This window comes from Rhagoletis pomonella, unplaced genomic scaffold (genome assembly GCF_013731165.1).
Source record: "Rhagoletis pomonella isolate Grant_MI unplaced genomic scaffold, Rhpom_1.0 Rhpom_scaffold_00005, whole genome shotgun sequence".
Lineage (NCBI taxonomy): Eukaryota > Metazoa > Arthropoda > Insecta > Diptera > Tephritidae > Rhagoletis > Rhagoletis pomonella.
Window position 1 is genome coordinate 74,698,059 of NW_023458559.1, and position 19,370 is coordinate 74,717,428.

Here is a 19,370-nt window from a genome sequence, read left to right on the forward strand (position 1 = left end):
AAAATTCTGGCTATTCAGCTATGAGCAATAGCCAAGGCAGTTGAACTAAACGACAGTCCATAATTCCGCTAAAAATAATAAATTCAAAAACACAAAATTTTTAAATTTTAACAACCCATTTCTAAGTTGTCAAACACTTAGACGAATAATAAAAATTCTATCAATATAAGTATAATTATAAATAAATTATATTTAAGAAAAAATCGCAAAATATTAAAATAACAAAATTCTAAAATTCTTGTAAATGAAATGAATCAGGACAATAAACTCGGAGGAAGTGACTATGGAATTTGTTGTACACCAAAATGCCCACCATGCAAACGCGAGCCGATCCCATCGATGTGAGCGCTAATTTTCTTTCGCCATGGCACCTCACAATATTATTTCTCCCTTAGCGCTAAGTTCTACGAAGCACCTTGTACGTCGACCTGCCTGTGCATGCCGAGAATGTGTAGTATTTTCGGTGGACATGACTTGAATGCGCCAGGTCCAGATCCCAAGGCGTGCAGTCCGCGTAAGTCTGGCAATAAATAAAATTCTCCATTTCTGACTTTCATTGCGATTCATCCGTTCTCCCCGTATCGTAGGCAAGTCAAGTAGGAGCAGTACCACTCCGAATACACTTGGTTCGCCGGTAGGCGTCTTACAGGCCACCATTTCCATGAAATCCACCACAGCAAATGTACATGCTCATCGGTATGCAACAACGCTGCTGGCATTCATGAAACTCCATACCACACCGGAAAGCGATTGGAGTGAGGATACCCTAGATGACCTCATTAGAGAGGGTCAAACTTTACTAGCCAAGCAACCGGACTCGCAGCATACTGACGAATCACCAGCGTATATCTACTCGCAAATGGAAGGAAAAGTCAAGCGTTGGCACACCATAGATGATATCGATTTTGAAGTAGAACTAAGTGAAAAAATGTGGTTTGGCCCACCACCAATCGGCACGGAGGACGGACCACCACCTGATATGACAATGGATAACTTGAAAGTCGCAATGAAGAAGTTCTTTTCAAAGCATCGCTTCTGCCTTATCAAGGTAGCGGGGACTTATAAAATGGTTTGGCGTTCGCGCGGCATCTATTTCGTATTGGACCTGTATGGTCGCAAGCTGGACGATTTGGAGACGGACAAGGAGAATGGCAAGGCGATGTTGATCTGTCTCAGGGCGCTTGATAATGTCATACACTTGATTAGTAATTTATCGGGCATACAGCCCACCGATCCTTTCAATTTGCGCGAAATGAAAATTGTGAAGCTCATCGGGAAAGATGGCAAAACCATGAGTCGTGACTTTGGTAAGCGCGAACATCAGTATCAGGTGATTAACGACGATTATGCTGTGCTGAAGGCCGACTCACATCTACTACGCAATAGCACCGATCCAATTCGCACGCGCAGCGCACTACCAGTGAGCGTGGCGGCTTTACTCGCGGCCAAGATTGATCATCCGGCGACTTGGAATGAGAAAATACTCGATAAAATCATTTGCTATGGCGTGAATGTCTGCGTCTGTTGTTGGGAGCAGTGTCTACAGGCGAAGATGCCCATCGAAATCGATCGTTTTCCGAATCGTCTGAAAATCGCACAATTCAAAGCTGCATTTACCCTTACGCCGCGTAAGTTTACGGGCACTTGGAAGTGTGTGCCTAATTTCAAACAGAGTGAGCTCGAATCTGCGTTGATTAGTAGCTTCGATGCCGGCGACAACAACTTGTTAGTGCAAATCGATCAGAATATTTACGCAGTTTTCAAGAAGAACAACTTCCTTTACTTGTTCGATCCATATCGTCACCGAGTGGAGGGCTTACTGGATGGAGGAGAGGAGGGTGCGGTCATAAAAAAGAAGGCAACTTTGCGAATGTTTAGCTCACTTGAAGTGCTCCTGAAAGTGTTCACTCAGATGCTCTTGGAGACGAACCGCACAACGCAGTTTGCCGTGCATGTGCTCAAGATCAATAATATCGAATTGTCGTCGCGCAAGGAAGGTGCACCAGCGCAGGATGAGCCAATACTCAATGCTGATTTTGAGGTGAAGTCGCTAAATGAGACACTTTGCTTTGAAGAGGACGAAACGAAATGCAAGCTCGATCTGGCCGTGGATGATGAGGAGGAGGACGACATTACATCTGGTATAATACAGATGGATATGCGAGATAGGAGTGAGACCGAAGAGTCTGAGGAAGAGTTAGAGGAGGAGGAAGGCGCATTGGAAGATCTCGGCGAGCATGAATCGTCCTCTAGTGATGACGGTCACCGTCGTGGTAGAGACAGAAGAAAGAAGAGCAGAGGGCGAAAGCAAAAGGGGCAAGGAAGAGATGGTGATGGCAGCCGTGGAAGGAGTAAGAAGAGAGAAGGCAAAGAAAAGGGGAAGAAGGGAAAGGCAAAAGGTGACAAGACAGATAAGGAAAAAAAGGGTAAGGGCAAAAGCAAGGAGAGGGGAAAGAAAGACAAAGATGTGGAAAATAAGAAGAAAAAAGATAAAAAAGGCAAGAAGTCAGGGGATGAATCAGATGTCGAGAAAGTTAATAAGAAGGGTGGCAAAGATAAGAAGGGAAAGGATAAGTCTGATAAAGAAATGTCTGAGAAGGAGAAAGCCGAGAGAGATAGAAAGGATAAGGAGAAAAGGCACAAAGACAAAGAAAAGACTGATAAAGAAGAGGCTGATAAGGACAAAGCTGGTAAAGATAAGGCAGACAAAGAAAAAGCAGATAAAGAAAAGGCCGATAAGGACAAGGACAAGGATAAAGACAAAGACAAGGACCAGGACATGGACAAGGACATGGATAAGGACAAACAAAAAGATGCCGATAAGGAAAAGGATAAACGCACACCAAGTGAAATACTGCGCGATGAGGAAAGAAGACGCCGCGAAGGTGATGATACTTTGCACAAAGATGTCGAAGGCCCCGATGGACGTGATGGCAGTTATGGTCCCGGCGATCGCTATGAGAAATCGGGCGTCCAAGAACTCTCATGCAGGCCCAATCATTATCCCGGCTATTCGAGTGTGGCTTACGATATGGCAGTTGTTGGGTCGGAGAGCGGCACTTATGAGAGCATATGTAAACTATTACGCGCCGGCTTCAAATGTGCCGATCGTATACTCACAATGACATCTTGGGGCAATTATGTGGTCTTTCGTGGTCGTTCCTGTCATCATAAAATCTACTTCCTATTCGACGGCTGTACATGTAATGTGAATCGTTTCCGTTATTTGGATCTCAATTGCGGTACAGCTGGACTATTATGTTTCGAGAGCTTGCATGATCTCATTTGCTACATTATCGACTCGCAAAATATACGCGGTAATCTGAAGAAGCGTCGAAAGAAACTGGTCGACGAAATCTGCCGGCAATATTGCTAATGTTAAAATTCCAAAAGTCTGCGATTTACAAGAATTGGGAACTATTAAAAAATAACGGAAAATAAGAAAATATTACGTATATCTTTTAAATGTATAAATATTTGCATTTTTTGTTGTTGTGCTATATACTCGTATATGCAAATATTTTGTGTTAAACGGAGCATATAAAATACATATATTTAATTACCTGCGTGGCAGTAGCTAAAATGGTGATTTATGAAACTTGACTTGGGTATGAACATGATCTTTTTGTATCATAGGTCACAAAATATCTAGGGCATGCGAAGAGCAGCGGGACCTTTGGCCATATGTAGGACAAGTACTTACCGAGCTGGAGATACGGAGTAAGCTGTTGAGCAAGCCCGACCTGGGAGAAGTGAATAAGTGGACCACAAGAAGCCACCTCGTAACAGGCGCATCTGTTAGACTAAGGAAATCGGAATTGTGGAAGCAGACCATTTGCGTGTAGGCAGCGGTCTTGAATGTAATTAATAGTGGATGGCGTAACGGAATCAAGGCCGACTTAGAAGTCGAAACTGATTATTATTATTATGGGTTTTTAGTTTTAAGATTTTCATACATTTTCCAACTAAGGAAGATTGGGCAGGCGACCTGCAGTCGGTAAATTATCCTTTTTTCCACTTTTGATGGCTCAATGATGGAAAAAGGATTCGGCACGGGTCTATACTCCAATGACCTGCACATAAGGTAATCCCACCGCCTGCTTGTAAACTGCAGTGTTTTTCAGGTGAAGATCTTTATCACATCTAAAGCGGCTTGTTCCATACGGAATGGAAAGTTTCGTTTAGGAACGGTCCTTATATTCATGGCAGCCAGACGGCATTGAAAACTTTAGGTTCCAAGGTGGTAAATTCGAAAGTAGATTGGAAAAGCCAGGGATCGCTGGATTTACTGAGTCACATCAAAAACTTTCGCTGCTGTGTTCCAGGATATTGATATCGAACGCAACGAAATAGCCGGTGAGATGGCAAATGGGCGAAGCCTATAACTCCCTACTACCACCGATTTCTGTTCTACTAAGGTAGGTTGAAGAATACCTCACAGCCGTAAATAATGTCCTATGAATCAATCGGGACCATTGTAAAACCTCATGATCCTTATGGCCGAGAGTCAATAAGAGTCGTACTAAAGAATTATTGCCGCTAAACGAATCTGCAGTAAGGGCTCTTACCGGCGCTCCGCGTCATCACAGCGCATTGTTCTGTAGCACTAATACTAAGAAACTCCCTTTCCAAAAGTTGTCGTGGTGAGGTACCGAGTCTCCACTTCCTATGCCACTGGCCAGCTTTCCGGATAAGGTTTCTCAAGCGTTTGGAATCACGATTTTCTAATAGTTAGGGGAAATAGCGGTGGTGAAAATCTAGGAGCTCATTCGGTTTATTAAATGGTTAAACAGACACTATACTGACAAGAACTTCGGTTAGAAGGATGCGCCTCCTTCTGGAGAGCATTTACTATGGGCGTACGAGTCATTCGAACGCGCCTTTCTAACCTAACCGAATTAAGACGTAACATTTTTAGGTCTCACTATTAGGTTTGTTCCACAAGCTACTAGTAGAAAAACTCAAGCAAAGTTCAAACTGTGAGCGCATATCAAAGAAACTCTAAAATGTACTGGTGGAACGCGTATGTGTAACTCGAAGTGACTTTGAGTAGCTTGTGGAACAAACCTATTATCACACTGGCGCCAAAAAAAAGGGAAGCTTGTTTAAATGAATATTTTCGATGAACTCAGATCATTATAATTTTTATTATTGTTTATTTTTTTCTTTAATATAATTTGAATATACATAAGTAAGTATGTATGTAAGTGTTTATGTACTTAATTTCAATATATTTCCTAGACCCCTTCTAAAATGGAGGAACAAGTTTTTTATTGGGAAAAAAACGCAAAAGTATTAATTACCAAGTTGGGGGTGCTCTTTTTCTTGATCGTAATACGGGCTTCTGGTTGTTTCTACCACAGATTCGGTCAAAAATACATAACTTTTGTGGGAAACTTTTTACTGGAATGGACTTTCAGTTAAAAGAACGGACTTCCGGTCTGTTTAATCTATTTTGGGTCGAAAACCGAAGTCGGTAATACGATCAAAAGTTAGAGCATCTGCGACTAGTTAAATTATATTTTTGAATTTTCCGATAAAAACCAGTTTTCACGATCTTCGATCTCCAGGACGAATTTAAGTGCGAAGGTACTTTAAAAAAGGTACTTCCGAGAAAAAGGTTTCAAACAAAAGTTATTTATTTTTGTCCAAAAATTCAGAATCTGTAATGAAAATATATACATATGCATTTAAAAGCATGGTATTCCGGCCAGTTTAAGTTGGAAGTCGGTAGTACTACTAAACTTCGTAGAGTTGCGTTTTCCAATAGAAAGCATTTTCCTCCATTTTAGAAGATGTGGACGGGTGGTCTAAGATACCCGGTATATTTACATGTACATATGTGTAGCTATGTTTGTATGTATATATACATATACATTTTGTATATGTATGCATATGTGCACGTATGATAATTGCGTTTGAATACTTATACATTTATTGCTATTACATTTTTATGTATTGTTTGTATGCCTATATATGTATATCATGTGTATGTATATATGTATGTATGTATTTGCATATTGTAAATCACTAGCTTACTAAAATATATTCTTAAAAAATATGTAGCTAAACAGGCTTCGTTTCAGTTTTGCACAAATTCAATAGAAAATTACACTTTTTTTGCTTTATCCTTACATACTTGTATTTTTTTGTTGTTGTTGTTGTTCTTTTTGCTAAGACTTTTCGTTTACTTTCTCAAGTACTGCAATGGTATTTTATTTATTTCAAAAGTTTTGCTGTCAACTTTGCAACATAAATTTGCATGTGTGTACGTGTATGTGTGTTTAAGGCACTGAAGCAAAAATTTGTGCAAAAATTGAATTGCAACTTTTTGAATAGTAGTGTGTGTGTACAACTTACTAAAAATGTACAATCCATGTCGAATGGACCAATAGTTGGAATCGACCATTTTTCTATTGGATGTATTTTGGTCTGAACTTTTTAATTTTTATCCGACTGCAAAAAAGGAGGAGGTTATCAATTCGTCGGAATATTTTCTTTTTATGTATGTTACCGCATAACTTTGAACCACGTTAACCGATTTCTGCATTCCTTTTTTTAAAGGAAATGTGACACCTCAGAGCTGGTCCCATACTTATTTGGTTTAGTTCCGAATATTGATCATGAAGAAATGATACTCTTAAATTTGTATATAAGAATTGAAGTCGGCTTTGTTTTTTGCTTAAAAATTACTTGTTTTAAATCATATAACGAAATTCTACAAAAGGAAAGAAATTAAATACATTTTTTTTAAGTTTCACAATTTCCGGGATTCTCCAATTTTATTTATTTTAAATATCTCAACAATTTTTATAGTTAAAAATGTGGTTTTGGTCTCGTTCTAAAAAATACGTTAAAGTAAATTCGAAAAATAAAAAAATACGGAATTTGAAATTCAACTGATCTTAAAAATTTATGTACATATAAATATGTAACTTTTTTTATTTTTCAAACTTTTTTAAAAGCTTTTTTAATGGTGATTTCGTTTCTACCAAGAAATGTTGCCTTTCACTTTTCGTGTTCGATCCTAAGATGAATAAATCACTAGGTAGAGCAGGTGTCGAAGAAATACAAAAAAAAAAGAATATTTGCACGATAGGTGGCGCCGGAGTAGAGATATTTGGAAAATTCGTATTTATGATCCAACTTGTTTCACACCATCACAGAAAAATTCAGCCATTAGGTGTGCGGGGATTGATCTCAAATCAAAAAATCAATGAATCCTGAATCATGAATCAATAAATGGTAAATTTCAACCATTGATCATAGTTAGCTTTATATACATACATACTTCGTACTGTTTTGTATTAGTAAAGACATAAGCTTTTACATGCAATAGAATTTTGAGTGTATGTGTTTTTATATAGACATGTCCTGCTGTTTACTACAAATCTCATTCAACTATACCAGTTTTTATTTATAATATTTATATACTGAGCTTCTTGATGGAAAATTTCTGAATGAGACATTTTGTGTTATTTCGTATATAATTCTTCCAAAATCGCCGTAATACTCCTATTTCGGAATTAAGTTTATATGAATAACAGCACGGCAAGATTCCGATATAACAAGACCGTTAATTAATCATATCAGGACCTTGGAAAAGTTTTTTATATGTAATTTCCTGTGGCTAACGCTGACAGATCCGTGCATACTTTTAAATGATATTTACTCAAGCACTGCTCACTGATGTTTGTTCACAATGGGGAGGGACCAATCCTAAATAGCAGCAGTTAGCCAAAAGCAAAACTAATTCTTTCCAAAGCTTCTCTTCGAGAGATATTTTTTCCAGGGACATAACAGTTATACGTTTTATCGAGAAACGTTGTTCCATAACAGTTATAACCCAACGTTCACTTCTTACGTTGCCTGATAACTGTTATGCAGGAGAAATATGTTTTCCGTCACCAATAAGAGGTATTTCCCAACGCTTATTTTTACGCTGCCTGATAACAGTTATTTCCCAAGGTCTATTTTTAACGTTGCCTGATAACAGTTATTGCCCAACGTTTATTTTTACGTTGTCTGATAACAGTTACTTCACTCCTTCTATTTTATTTTCATCATCTTTATCTTCTTCTCCATCTTCGTTTTCGTCAATATTCCCATCTTACAACGTTTATCAGAAAAGCGTGAAAAATAAACATTGGGCAATAACTGTTATCAAACAACGAAAAAAATAAGCCTTGGGTCATAACTCTTATCGGCGAAATAACAAATATTTTTCATCTAATAACTGTTATGAAACAACGTTTTCGTTAAATTTTAGAATTTGGGCAACGTTTTCAGTTTTTAAGTTCGAGATAACAGTTATTTTTGGCCCTGACTTTTTCTTTTTAATATTAGTTATCAAATAAGAAAACATAGATAATGCAAAACCGCGTATGTGAGGTTGCATAAATTATGTTCTAGAGAGTAAAAACACTCCTATTTCAAAATGTTTCTCTTTTTTATAACGCAATCACATTTATGGACTTATATATTTCAGAACGAATGGATAAAGCTTGAGCCCAGAGCTTGTCTGACCAAATCCAATTTTTGGAAAAAAATGTCAGTTACGCGGTTTTACAGAACGGCGATACGCGGTTTTTTACTTTAAACGACTATATGTATATTTGATGAATTTTGCTACTCAAGTACATTTCATTATGGCGATGTGCATACATATCGCACACCTAGATCTAAAGCGAGCTAACTGAAAACTCAGATCGGGAAATATGACTGCTTGCATATCGTACAATTAATACGAAAACTGGTATAATAGTAGTTTTTTAGTTAGTGTATAAAAAAATGTAATATGTAAAAAAAATTGATTTATGCAAAAAAATCATCCAAATTTTTTTTTTTTAGTTGATCGTTAATTGGATCGACATATCGTCACCTGAAATGCAAAATAACGTAAAAACATCGTCACTGAAATGGAAAAAGTCGTGACAAATTTTTATTTATTTTTTCCTAAAACGATGTGTGTAATTCGATGAATTTCATCATAGCAATCAAAAAGTTAATTTTGAATATTTTATAAGTTACGACTTTTTGCAATTCAGTGACGATGTTTTTACGTTATTTTGCATTTCAGGTGACGATATGTAGGTGTGGATATGTCCGCCTATAAACATTCCAATTTATTGACATACTTAATTTAAAAAAAAAAAACTAATTAACATGTACGATATGAGTAAAATATGTGTATTATTTCTGATATTCATACAATACATATATGTACATTAGACCGAACCACTTTGCAAGTAAACGCCGTAAACCACTCAGTTTAAAATATTTTTGCAAGGCAAATCCGAAAAAAAAATTTTTTTTCTTGACCGAACCTACGGGTCTGTTTCTTTAAATATTTCTACTGGAATAATCAAAAATCTTCCATAGAAAGGTTTAATAATTTTTGTAGAGCTTTAACACTAGATAGCCTGGAAAATCGACTTACCTTGAAAGACGGCAGGGGCTATTTGTGCTGACTACTTCAAATCTAATTTTAGTAACAAAAACTTATAATTTTAATTTAAAAAGGGTTTATTCATAAAAAAACAAAAAATCGACTTACCTTGAAAGAAAGGCAGGGGTCATTTGTCATAAATACTTTAAACTTAATTTTATTAAAATCTATTTATACATTTTAAAAATATTATAAAATTTAAATTTTCATTTTGATTTTCTTAGTTTAGTAAAAAAAGAATTATACAAATTTTTGCCAATATGCTCAAATGTTTAAGTTTAAACAAATCAATAAAATACGAAGGCTTTTATATTAAATTTTATGCAATTTTAATAAAAGTCAAGAAATACCTATTTAGAAAAATAACTGGCAAAAGAAATATTGAGAGTCAAATATGAAAATGGGTCAAATTCCCCTGTCCATCTTTCCAGTGTTAATTTACTAACATTAGGTCGGTACGTTAGGATGAGAAGAACTGAGATCTGGTGGATATGTACTAGAAAGGGGTACTTGAGATCAATGAGACAGAAACATCGAAATATCACAATTTAAGATTCGACTGTGAATACTGTGTACTTTGGGCTCCGAGGTCCACGAGGTGAACTTTTTGTTTGTGGTACGGTCCAATGTAAGTATGTACATATGTAAGTATGTGTATGTATGAAGCTTTATATAAACACAATGCGTATATTTAATACGTAAGTGTAAACATAAAAAATAATTAAAAATGTTTGACACCTCAAAATGCCATCAGATACACAGTGGGGCCGGAGTAATTCTAGTGATCTTCTAGTGACCTTTCCAAAAAAGTATCCTAAACGACCCTTTAATGAGAGTGTACCCAAACTATATATCATAAAAAACTTGACCTGAGAACAGGTTGGCCGATTTATCGCCAATTTGGCGATAGTCTTCTAGATGTTTCCCAAAGTAAAAATGATATTAATAACTCTTTCGTAAATTATAAGAATTAAATCGTATATGAAAGTGGATACATTTATAATTAGTACAATATTTTATTGAAATTACTTTTTTTGCACGAAAGAAAACCAGTTGTTTCATTTTGTGTTTTTAACCCAGATAAGCTCGTACCTTTTGCAATTATTTCTTTAATGGTAAAAAACATTAATTACACCATAGTACTAAGTACTAAACCTACTTTGAAGGCTATTAGAGGATTTTGCCCGATACATTTTTGAATTTGTTAGCTTTATCAAAAAAAAAAAATGGCAACACTGCCAAAAACGCAAAAAATTGTGGGGGTTTTACTATATGGGTCTAGGTGGTTCATCCTCAGTTGGAATCATTCCGTCCCCAGGCTGTGACCCTGAAATTATTGCACAGTGATATGTAATTGAAACAAAAACACATACTACACAAAATTTTCAAATCGTTCCAGCTCAAGTAAATTTAAAAATTTGTCCGAAATATGTTGGTGAAAGTCTTAAAATACATATAATAATTTTTATAATCCCGTTTTTAAGGAGCCACAAACACAAAAATCATTTGACTTTGAACAGCTCAACAGTTTATTTGAAGTTGATTGACAAATTGATGTGTGTATAGCTCCTTTTATAGAAGGCGGATGAGAAGGTGTAAAGAATCGCCCACGAAAAGGTTTTTGCTTCATAAAAACAAAAAGACGGGCTCCAGGAAGATCTTTCTCTTATTTTGACGACTGGGAGGACACTAATTTCGCTGAAAGTATTATCTTCGAAAATGAGATTACATATACATATAGTCAATGTACACGTTTAATAGCATTCAACCTTCCAAACTTAAAACTTAATTCTTACATAAAACAGTGCCTTCTTAACGACGTTTCTATTTTAAGCCTTATGCGTCGTTTTAAGCACGAGTAACTCTATGTGATTTAAAGAATAAAAATTAAAACAAATCAATATATGAATATAGGTTTGAATGTGTGTAAATATGTTTCTTTTTTTATTATTCACTTAATTATTTAGGCAATATGAGTTTACATAATAATAGCCACAAGTATATGTATGTTTGTATGTACATATGTATTTTAAGCACATGCATTTAATACATATGTATCTATATATTAATTTACGAATATATGAATCTTAAAAAAACCTAATTTAAAAACAAAAATAAAAGGAATGTCTTCCGAGAATAGCAGGCACGTAGAAGCAATTTAATCGCTTCAAAAACTAAACTAGGAGTAACTAAACCTACATTAAACTTATTAAAGTACAATTTAAGTGATTGGACATCGCGTATGTATATATCGCATTAAATATATGTACATATGTATATATTAGGCTGGTCCCTAAAATATCAACATCTAATGGTGGAACACACCTTTAAAATTATCCACGAAAATTAAAAAAAAAAAAATATGGGTCGCTGGCAAGTTTTGAAAAAATTTAATTATTATTATTTTTTTAAATCGCACAAATTTGTCAAAATTTTTACTTTGACCAGCTATAACTTCTATTGAAGTTTGCTCATTTAAATTCAAAAACTAACTGAGTTATGATGAGTTTGTGGATTTTTTTTTTTAATTTTAAATTGTGCAAACCCTGGTAGCGACCACTAAAAATTTGTTTACAATTTTGAAATTTTCGTGGATGCCTTTTGTTTTGTACGTAGAGCAAAATAAAGATGCTCTCCATATAAAATTTGGAAGTTGATATTTTAAGGACCACCGTAGTATGCATGTAACATGTTATAACTTAAGTCAAGTGCATAATCTGAACTTTAGATGCTAAAGAAACTTACATAGCCGTAATTAAAAACACATGTTATATGTATGTGGGCATGCATATTGTACGCTTAAATGTATATATAAATATGTATGTATATATATTTAAAAATAATTTGTAATCAAACTAATTTTAAATGAATACATTTTTAATATCTAGTTATTGCAGGTTAAGTATTACTTAATAAAAAAAAATAAAAAAAGTTAAAATTTGGCGTACAAAATTGCGAGATTTCATACATAATGATTTCGTTTAAGAGATTGGTGCAAGTTGCGGCGATCAAAAAACAAACGAATTACACTTGAAAACAAAAAATCTGCAAATCAGCCAAATTCGAAAAAAAAACTTGAGGACTTGTACCTTGCACAAGTCTACCTTGCACCCCGAAAACTTTCAAAACAATATTGGAAAGAGAGCCGTTGGACAGTGGAAGACTTTTGAAATTTTTTTAATACTTGAGACTGGTTTTAGAAAAGATTGTCCAAGCCCGAATACAAAACAAATTATTTTTATCAGCATTTGGTGAAAGTCGGACAATTCCAAAAAAAAAAACATTAAAAAGTTTTTTTTCTTCGTTACAAATCTCAGATTCTAAAGGTAAATGTTTTTGAAGTCGTTGAATTCCGTTCTGATGATCGAATCATGAAATTCAAAATGACCGATCAAATTTGGCTGATCCAATATGGCGGCTGCTATTCTTAACTCGTATTTTTCTGGATAAAGTATGCCATATAATACTCTTAGTTTGATGGTTTTTTGTAATGTTCCCACCTTTTTTTAATTGGCTTAGACAATCTTTTCTAAAACCGGTTCCAAGTATTAAAAAAAAGTTATTAAATTCGGCAAAAAATCTACTGTTCCAGCCATTTTTGAAGAAAATTATTCGAAAATGTCCCACTGTTGGGCTGAAGATACATACATATTAGCATGCAACTCAGCATGTCTTCTCCGCTGCCTGAATGCTTCAAATATTCGGGATAGTTTAAGGACGCATCACAATATGCCTCTATGACCGCTGAGATGCAAAGTAGAGGTAACCCCAGGCAGATCGCACCGCAGATGGGACTCCAGATAACTTGTGGGACTGTTGACTGGTCACTTCTCGTTACACAAAGACCTGACTGTGATAGGCATGCATGACAACCCCATTTGCCATTTCAGCTTTGAAGACGATAAGATAGCGGAATGCTTTTCATGCTCCGCCTTTACAAGAAATAGGCATACGGCTTTTATCAGCGATACAATGAAATACAATACGAAAACAGTAGTCTGAGTGCTGTTTTCTGCATGCTTAACTTTGTGCTCGCTCCGACAATAAAAAAAAAAACAAAAAAGCCCCATTCACCAGAAAATATTGTTTTTTGTTTTGTTTTGTGAAATATATCAGATTATCCTTTTGAAATGTTTGTATTTGGGGTTTCTGACAAATATACATCTGCGCTTCAGTTTAGTAGTTACGTTTATTGAGAGGGCACTGTACGAGCAGTAACAAAAGTTGGGTTACAACTTTCCTTTTGCTGCCAGGTGAAGGTTAGCAACCAAAACTACTTGGAAATGCTTAACATATTTGGGAACCCTAATGTAAAACCAAGTCTATTTAGTAATGTATCTCTAAACATAAGCTACTAGTGTGTGTATGTGTACAATTTCTCCTTTTTCCTGCTAAATAATATTACCTTATAATATACAATAACCATTTAAATATATGTAAGTAATGAGTACAATGTAATTAAATGTAATCCTCTGTTCTAAGGTTGTATGTATGTATGTATGTATGCCTTCATATATGACTAATTACTATGACAAGATGCCTGACTTGTTGTTGTACACTTATTCGTAACGATTACTTAAGTAATAAACTGGTAGATTTAATTATTAATACAGAACATTAAATTTTGTGAGATACATACGCACTTGAACTAAAGCGAAACTTGTTTGCGTTAATAATTTCTGCTTATAATTTTACATACTATTTCACGTTTATTGTTTTTGTTTTTGTTTCTGTTTTCTGCGTTTTCATATGGAACTACAGCCTTATGTTTAAGGCAAAGTTCATGAGCCTACTTAGTATTTGCTGTTACAGTACTCGCGCCTAAACCATATCCACAGCACCGTCCGCTTCGTATGTGGGTATGGAAATTACATCACTGCGCTTCGGTAAAAAAGGCAACGCATTGCCTGCTGGTGCAACTGCAACATTTGTGGCTGCTTTTGTTGTTGCAGTGATGTATTTGTGTGGTTGTTGTTGTTGCTGTTGTTGGCGTTGCGCACGCCTTTGTCGTTGCGCTGCTGCAGCTGCAACTGCTGTGCATCCTCCTGCTGCTGTCGATCTACTGCTACGCTCATGCAGCGTTGTCACATCCTCACCATCCTCACTGCTGCTGCTCGACGAGACCTCTTCTTCGCTGTCTGTTGTTGTAGCAGTTATCGCGACGCTCTTTTGTGTGGCTTTCATTTGTTTGAGTACTTCATCAGGATTACTTTCGAGTGTTGAATGTTGGCTGGATGGTGAGTGGCTATACTCCGAGGTATTTTCCTCATCCGAGACGACAGTCACATTTCGCTTGTGGATGGGAATTTTCGGAATGATGGGTATTTTGTAGCAACGACGTGCACGCATGCCACGGCCAATTGGCAGACGACCAATGCTACGAAGAGAGAGAGAGAGAGAGAGAGAGAGAGAAAGGAAATAGTACCTATTTTACCTTTGCATATCACCTTTACTTACCTCCTTCTTCGTAGCCCATAGTGATAGTCTGTATCCTCGCCCTCCTCATCTGACCAACTATCATCGAAGAGATCTTCATTCGATTCACCATTTGCATTATGGTGCGCTTGCGCTTGCTCCTCAGCGCGCATCTTCTTCTCCGCGCTATGCTGCTGCTTTTGTTTTCGTCGTACACTGCTCGTTTTCGGCGTCGAGCGCTCCATCGAGCCTTCCCTTATCGTATCTTGCGTGGTTGTGCCAAAACTCTCGCCCGCCAGCTCATTACCATTGTCAGCTTGCAAGCGCGTAGCAGCCGACACTTCACCATGATTACTAAGGCCCGTTGTTGTAGTTTGTATGCTCAGTCGATTCTCGTTGATAAATTTTATCACCTTTTCGCCAAGACGCTCGAGGTGCTCATTCGAACTGCAATAATCGGGTATGTCAAGTCTTTCGTTGCTGTTGATTACATCGTCGAGCAGTTGATCGGGACTAGAGCATGCATCTTGGAAAGTCACATCTGAAGGGGTCATGGAGTTGCCATTCAGACTAGTTGGCGTCGCCACCGCGGACACCTCTCCTGCTGGCACCACATCGGTTTGTTGCTGTTGCTCCTTTACATTGTGTATTAGCTGCTGTGGTCTGGGCATAGCGATCTGTGGCTCTGCCAACTGGCGTTGATTTATGCGATCCATTGCATATAGAACTTCGTAAGATGGCAGCCCGCTGTCATTTGCGAGCGTCATAGAGATATCGCGCATTGCATAGCAGGCGCTTGGGCTAATGTCTGTCTCACTAATATCCATGGCATCGGTTTGTGTTTCGGTATCCACCAACTTGACGTTCTTACGATTTTCTGGCTCGCTCTGGTAGCGTCGGTCTCGACTTGGACTATACTTGGGCACAGCTGCAAAGCTGCCAGAACCAACTCGCCTATGTCTGCTCTTCTTCAGCTTCTGTGTGGGCACGCAATATGATTTTGTCTGATTCAAGCTTATCACCTGCGCGTACAGCATAGCTTTAAGGGGACTCTGTGGATGATAATATATATGGACCCAAGTCAAAAAATGTATTATATACTTCATATGAAAATTTTGAGACGAGTTGGTCTTTTAAAACGCAGGACAGTGATTCACAAAACATCGCCCGCGGGCAGAAGTCTTTAAAATTTTCTGTATCGGCGCGCATAGAATAAAAGCTCTCTCTGATCGCCACTGATCTAGTGTCGTGCTTACTGAAATTTATATCTTGCTGGACTTTTTATAAATGTACTTCGAGTTGTGGGCTACTTTTAACCAGCTCGCTCGGAGAAATGAAGGCTTATAGTATGGAGAGCTTTCTCCATCCCGAACATTCTACTTTCTTAAAACTGAAATATTGACGAATCCATCATCACTTCAAACGAGCGCTAGACTGCTCTAGTTTTCAAAGAAGTGTCCTACATAAATCTGAAGCGCATTTGTTTAAGCTCAAAAGTCATTTACTGATAAGCTTCTGTGCATTTATCGTCAATGGTCTCTGCCGGTAGAATGTATACGTCCAAGAAAACTTCGAAGGAAATCCATTATGTTTTAGGTCGGTCCAGTTTCCCAAACACCACCAAGAGGACATTGGAAATTCTTGAACATATTTTCAGCTAATTCCTACTAAACTAAAGGCGTTGACTGATGCGCCTACATGTATATAAAGAAGAAGAGTTTTGAATGATATTGCCAAGATTAGCTCAGCAGTTTCATTCCATAGTATTTTGGCTTCGAATATTTTACAGTTACCTGGAAGTATGTAAGCTTTCCTCAGCAATAGTTGATTGGAGAAGGTTCCACACTCTGACAAAATATAACTCATAACTCAGAATATGCTAAAGGGAGCTATAATTAGTTTTTAAAACTCCACATATACATATTATAAATGGACCTAGGCCACTATCAATATCTTACTTAACGTTTTTATGGCAGAAATAAAATAAAAGTAATAGATCTAGCATGGAGTGTTCCTTTACGAGCATCCCTGTGTCCAATTAGCTAGCACCCAAATGGGTATTTTCCCACCATGCAAATAATACATATGTAGCTGTGTAAACTTCAGAGGCATGCGGGTAGAGCTTTTTTAAGCTCTCAAAAATGCTCTACATTAATATCAGCTTTTTAAAGTTTTTTTCACAGTGTAAAAGCTGTATTTTATCGGTCCTGATTTATATAGACGTGGGCAGGAAAAAAAATCTCTCTAGTCCATACTAAATATTTAAAATTAGATCCCAAAGGCTTATAGAGTCATTTGAGATGTTTCTCACTATAAATATGATTAATAAAAATTAGAGTTTAAACAACTTAAACCTCCCTATTATAATTGCCATTCGTACTGTCATCAGGTATGTAACTTGAGAATAGAAATCGCTGCATCTTTTAGGCGCATCAATATTACATAGTTACATCCCGAGCTAATAAAAGGAAGGTAATAATAATAAAAGAACTCATTTTGGGAAACTCGCTTCCCAAAACTTTTGTTTTACTTAAAAATAAAGTTGCTTTATATTTCTAAAACCAACTTGATTTAGAAACAGCATCTCCTTTTACCTCTGGCGTAGTTTCGGGGTCTGGTGTCGTTGACGTTTGTTGTTGTTGTTGTTGAGCATTTCCTGGTGTTACCAAAGGTGCATTAAGCCGTCTACGGTAATTTTGTATCTTTCGCAACGTACAGCCTAGTCGACGCGTTGGCTTGTAACCTGGTAGTTGTTTTTCGCGCCTGAAAATCGATACGTAAAATGCAAGATGCTCAAAATTACTTTTTCTAAAACCTACATAGCAATCTCTTTCTCTTTTTCCTGCAGCTGAGTCATGCATTCACTTAATTCTAAATACAGTCGATTTGTCTTCTCCAACTTATCTTCATAGACCAGTCGTATATCTTGCGCATGCTGCCACTCGGCCGTGCGTCGTCTAATCAAATCCTGTTCATACTTATGTATGCTAGTGCCATTCTTTGTGATTTCCTTGAGATGTGAACGCACTTCCTCCTTCCACGACTGCTGCGCTTCGAAGTAGACTTTGTCGCTTTTACGCAGTAGCTCTGGACCGGCAATTTCCAAATGGGACAATATTTGCCCGAAGGAGGGACGATTGCGAGGTTTAGTGTGCCAGCATAAATTAACCAATAACTTGAAACCCTCTGGGCAACTGGACGGTATCGGTAGTTTCAATGAGTTATTGCCCACACCCCAAATAATGGCGGATGAGTCAACATCCTTGTAGGGTATCTCGCATGTTAACATCTCCCAGAGCACAATGCCGTAGGACCAAATGTCGACCTTCTCCGAGCATGGTTCATTTCGTATCACCTCAGGTGCCATCCAGGGCACGGTGCCGGCGAAGCTCATTTTCGTGCTGATCTCATTCCATTCTTTGCTTGTACCAAAATCGCTGATCTTCACTATCTCTTGTTGACCGATCAGTATGCTGGAGAGGGGAGGGGGAGGGAAAGTAAATTTTGGAAATAAATATGAGCGATTTGGTTTTTCAAAAAAGTTTCTACTTACTTGGGACTCTTCAAGTCACGATGTATGATTTTATGCGAGTGCAGATATTGCATGCCGAGCGCAATTTGCTTCGACCACGACACCAGGCGAGACGGCAACATCACTTTCTCCTCCTTAAGTATGTTTTGTAGTGGACCATAGGGGCAAAACTCCATAATTATACAATAGACGGGCGATTGTGTGCAAACACCCCTGTATAAATATTGAAATGCATGACATTAGACAACGTCACGTATGTTTATCGATTCATTTACTTACTTAAACTTAATAATATTCTGATGATCCAACTTTCTTAAATGCTTAATATCTGTTTCTTTCAGTTCTTTCACCTTCTTCACGGCAACAATTTCGCTATTAAGTTTTCCACTGAAAACCGCTCCTTGTGCACCGCTTCCCAGCCACTCCAGCCCAGTGATGCATTCAAATGGTATTTCCCAGGCGTAATCCTTTGGATCTTTGACCTCGATAACGCCAGTCTTGGTCATAAAAGAGAGTATCGGTTTCATACAACCCAGTAGGCTTGTCATCACACCGATACCCTTGTCGCGATAGCCATGTGTGGGCGTCCATCGATGTTGGCAGGTATTGTCGGAACTACTGTCTGTTACGTTGATGTTTACGTTATTCGCTTGCGGTCGTTGCTGAAAGTCGATGTCTGTTGCGAATGAGAGATTGCCCGCGCCTAATTTCATTTGTTCCAATCCATCTTGAATGCAGGCCATGCTGGAATCGAGAGCACCAACGATTTTGTTATTATTTCATTTATTTAATTATGCATGTATATAGAAATATTTCAAAATATCCCCACTGGGAAAATAGGTAAGCACCTTGCGAGGTAAGCCATGTTTTCTTTCAGTTTTTAGTACCAAAATTGTCATCATGGCCAATGTCATCTACTAGTAAAGGGCAAAATGAACACCTCCGAAGACACATTACGTTGTCAGTTGCAAAATA

The 19,370-nt window shown here is 37.3% G+C and overlaps 2 protein-coding genes across 4 annotated transcripts in view; one reads left to right on the forward strand and one right to left on the reverse strand.

The window, feature by feature from the left end:
• The first annotated feature begins 249 nt into the window (after positions 1–249).
• On the forward strand, positions 250–3,376 carry LOC118739527. Its single transcript, XM_036470898.1, has 4 exons — positions 250–341; positions 396–518; positions 598–2,467; positions 2,570–3,376. Exons 1-4 carry the CDS (start codon positions 250–252, stop codon positions 3,374–3,376), a joined length of 2,892 nt encoding a protein of 963 aa, XP_036326791.1.
• Positions 3,377–13,404: 10,028 nt separating this feature from the next.
• LOC118739528 (mitogen-activated protein kinase kinase kinase 13-like) overlaps positions 13,405–19,370 on the reverse strand; it is a 37,343-nt gene continuing 31,377 nt past the window's right edge. For all 3 annotated transcript variants that reach the window (XM_036470899.1, XM_036470902.1, XM_036470900.1), the window contains 6 exons: positions 18,675–19,139; positions 18,417–18,608; positions 17,683–18,336; positions 17,458–17,626; positions 14,906–15,915; positions 13,405–14,825 (listed from right to left, as the gene is read on the reverse strand). In XM_036470899.1, coding sequence (XP_036326792.1) covers positions 14,270–14,825; positions 14,906–15,915; positions 17,458–17,626; positions 17,683–18,336; positions 18,417–18,608; positions 18,675–19,139 — 3,046 coding nt within the window. In that variant the 3' untranslated portion in view covers positions 13,405–14,269. The remainder of the gene's footprint in view (positions 14,826–14,905; positions 15,916–17,457; positions 17,627–17,682; positions 18,337–18,416; positions 18,609–18,674; positions 19,140–19,370) is intronic.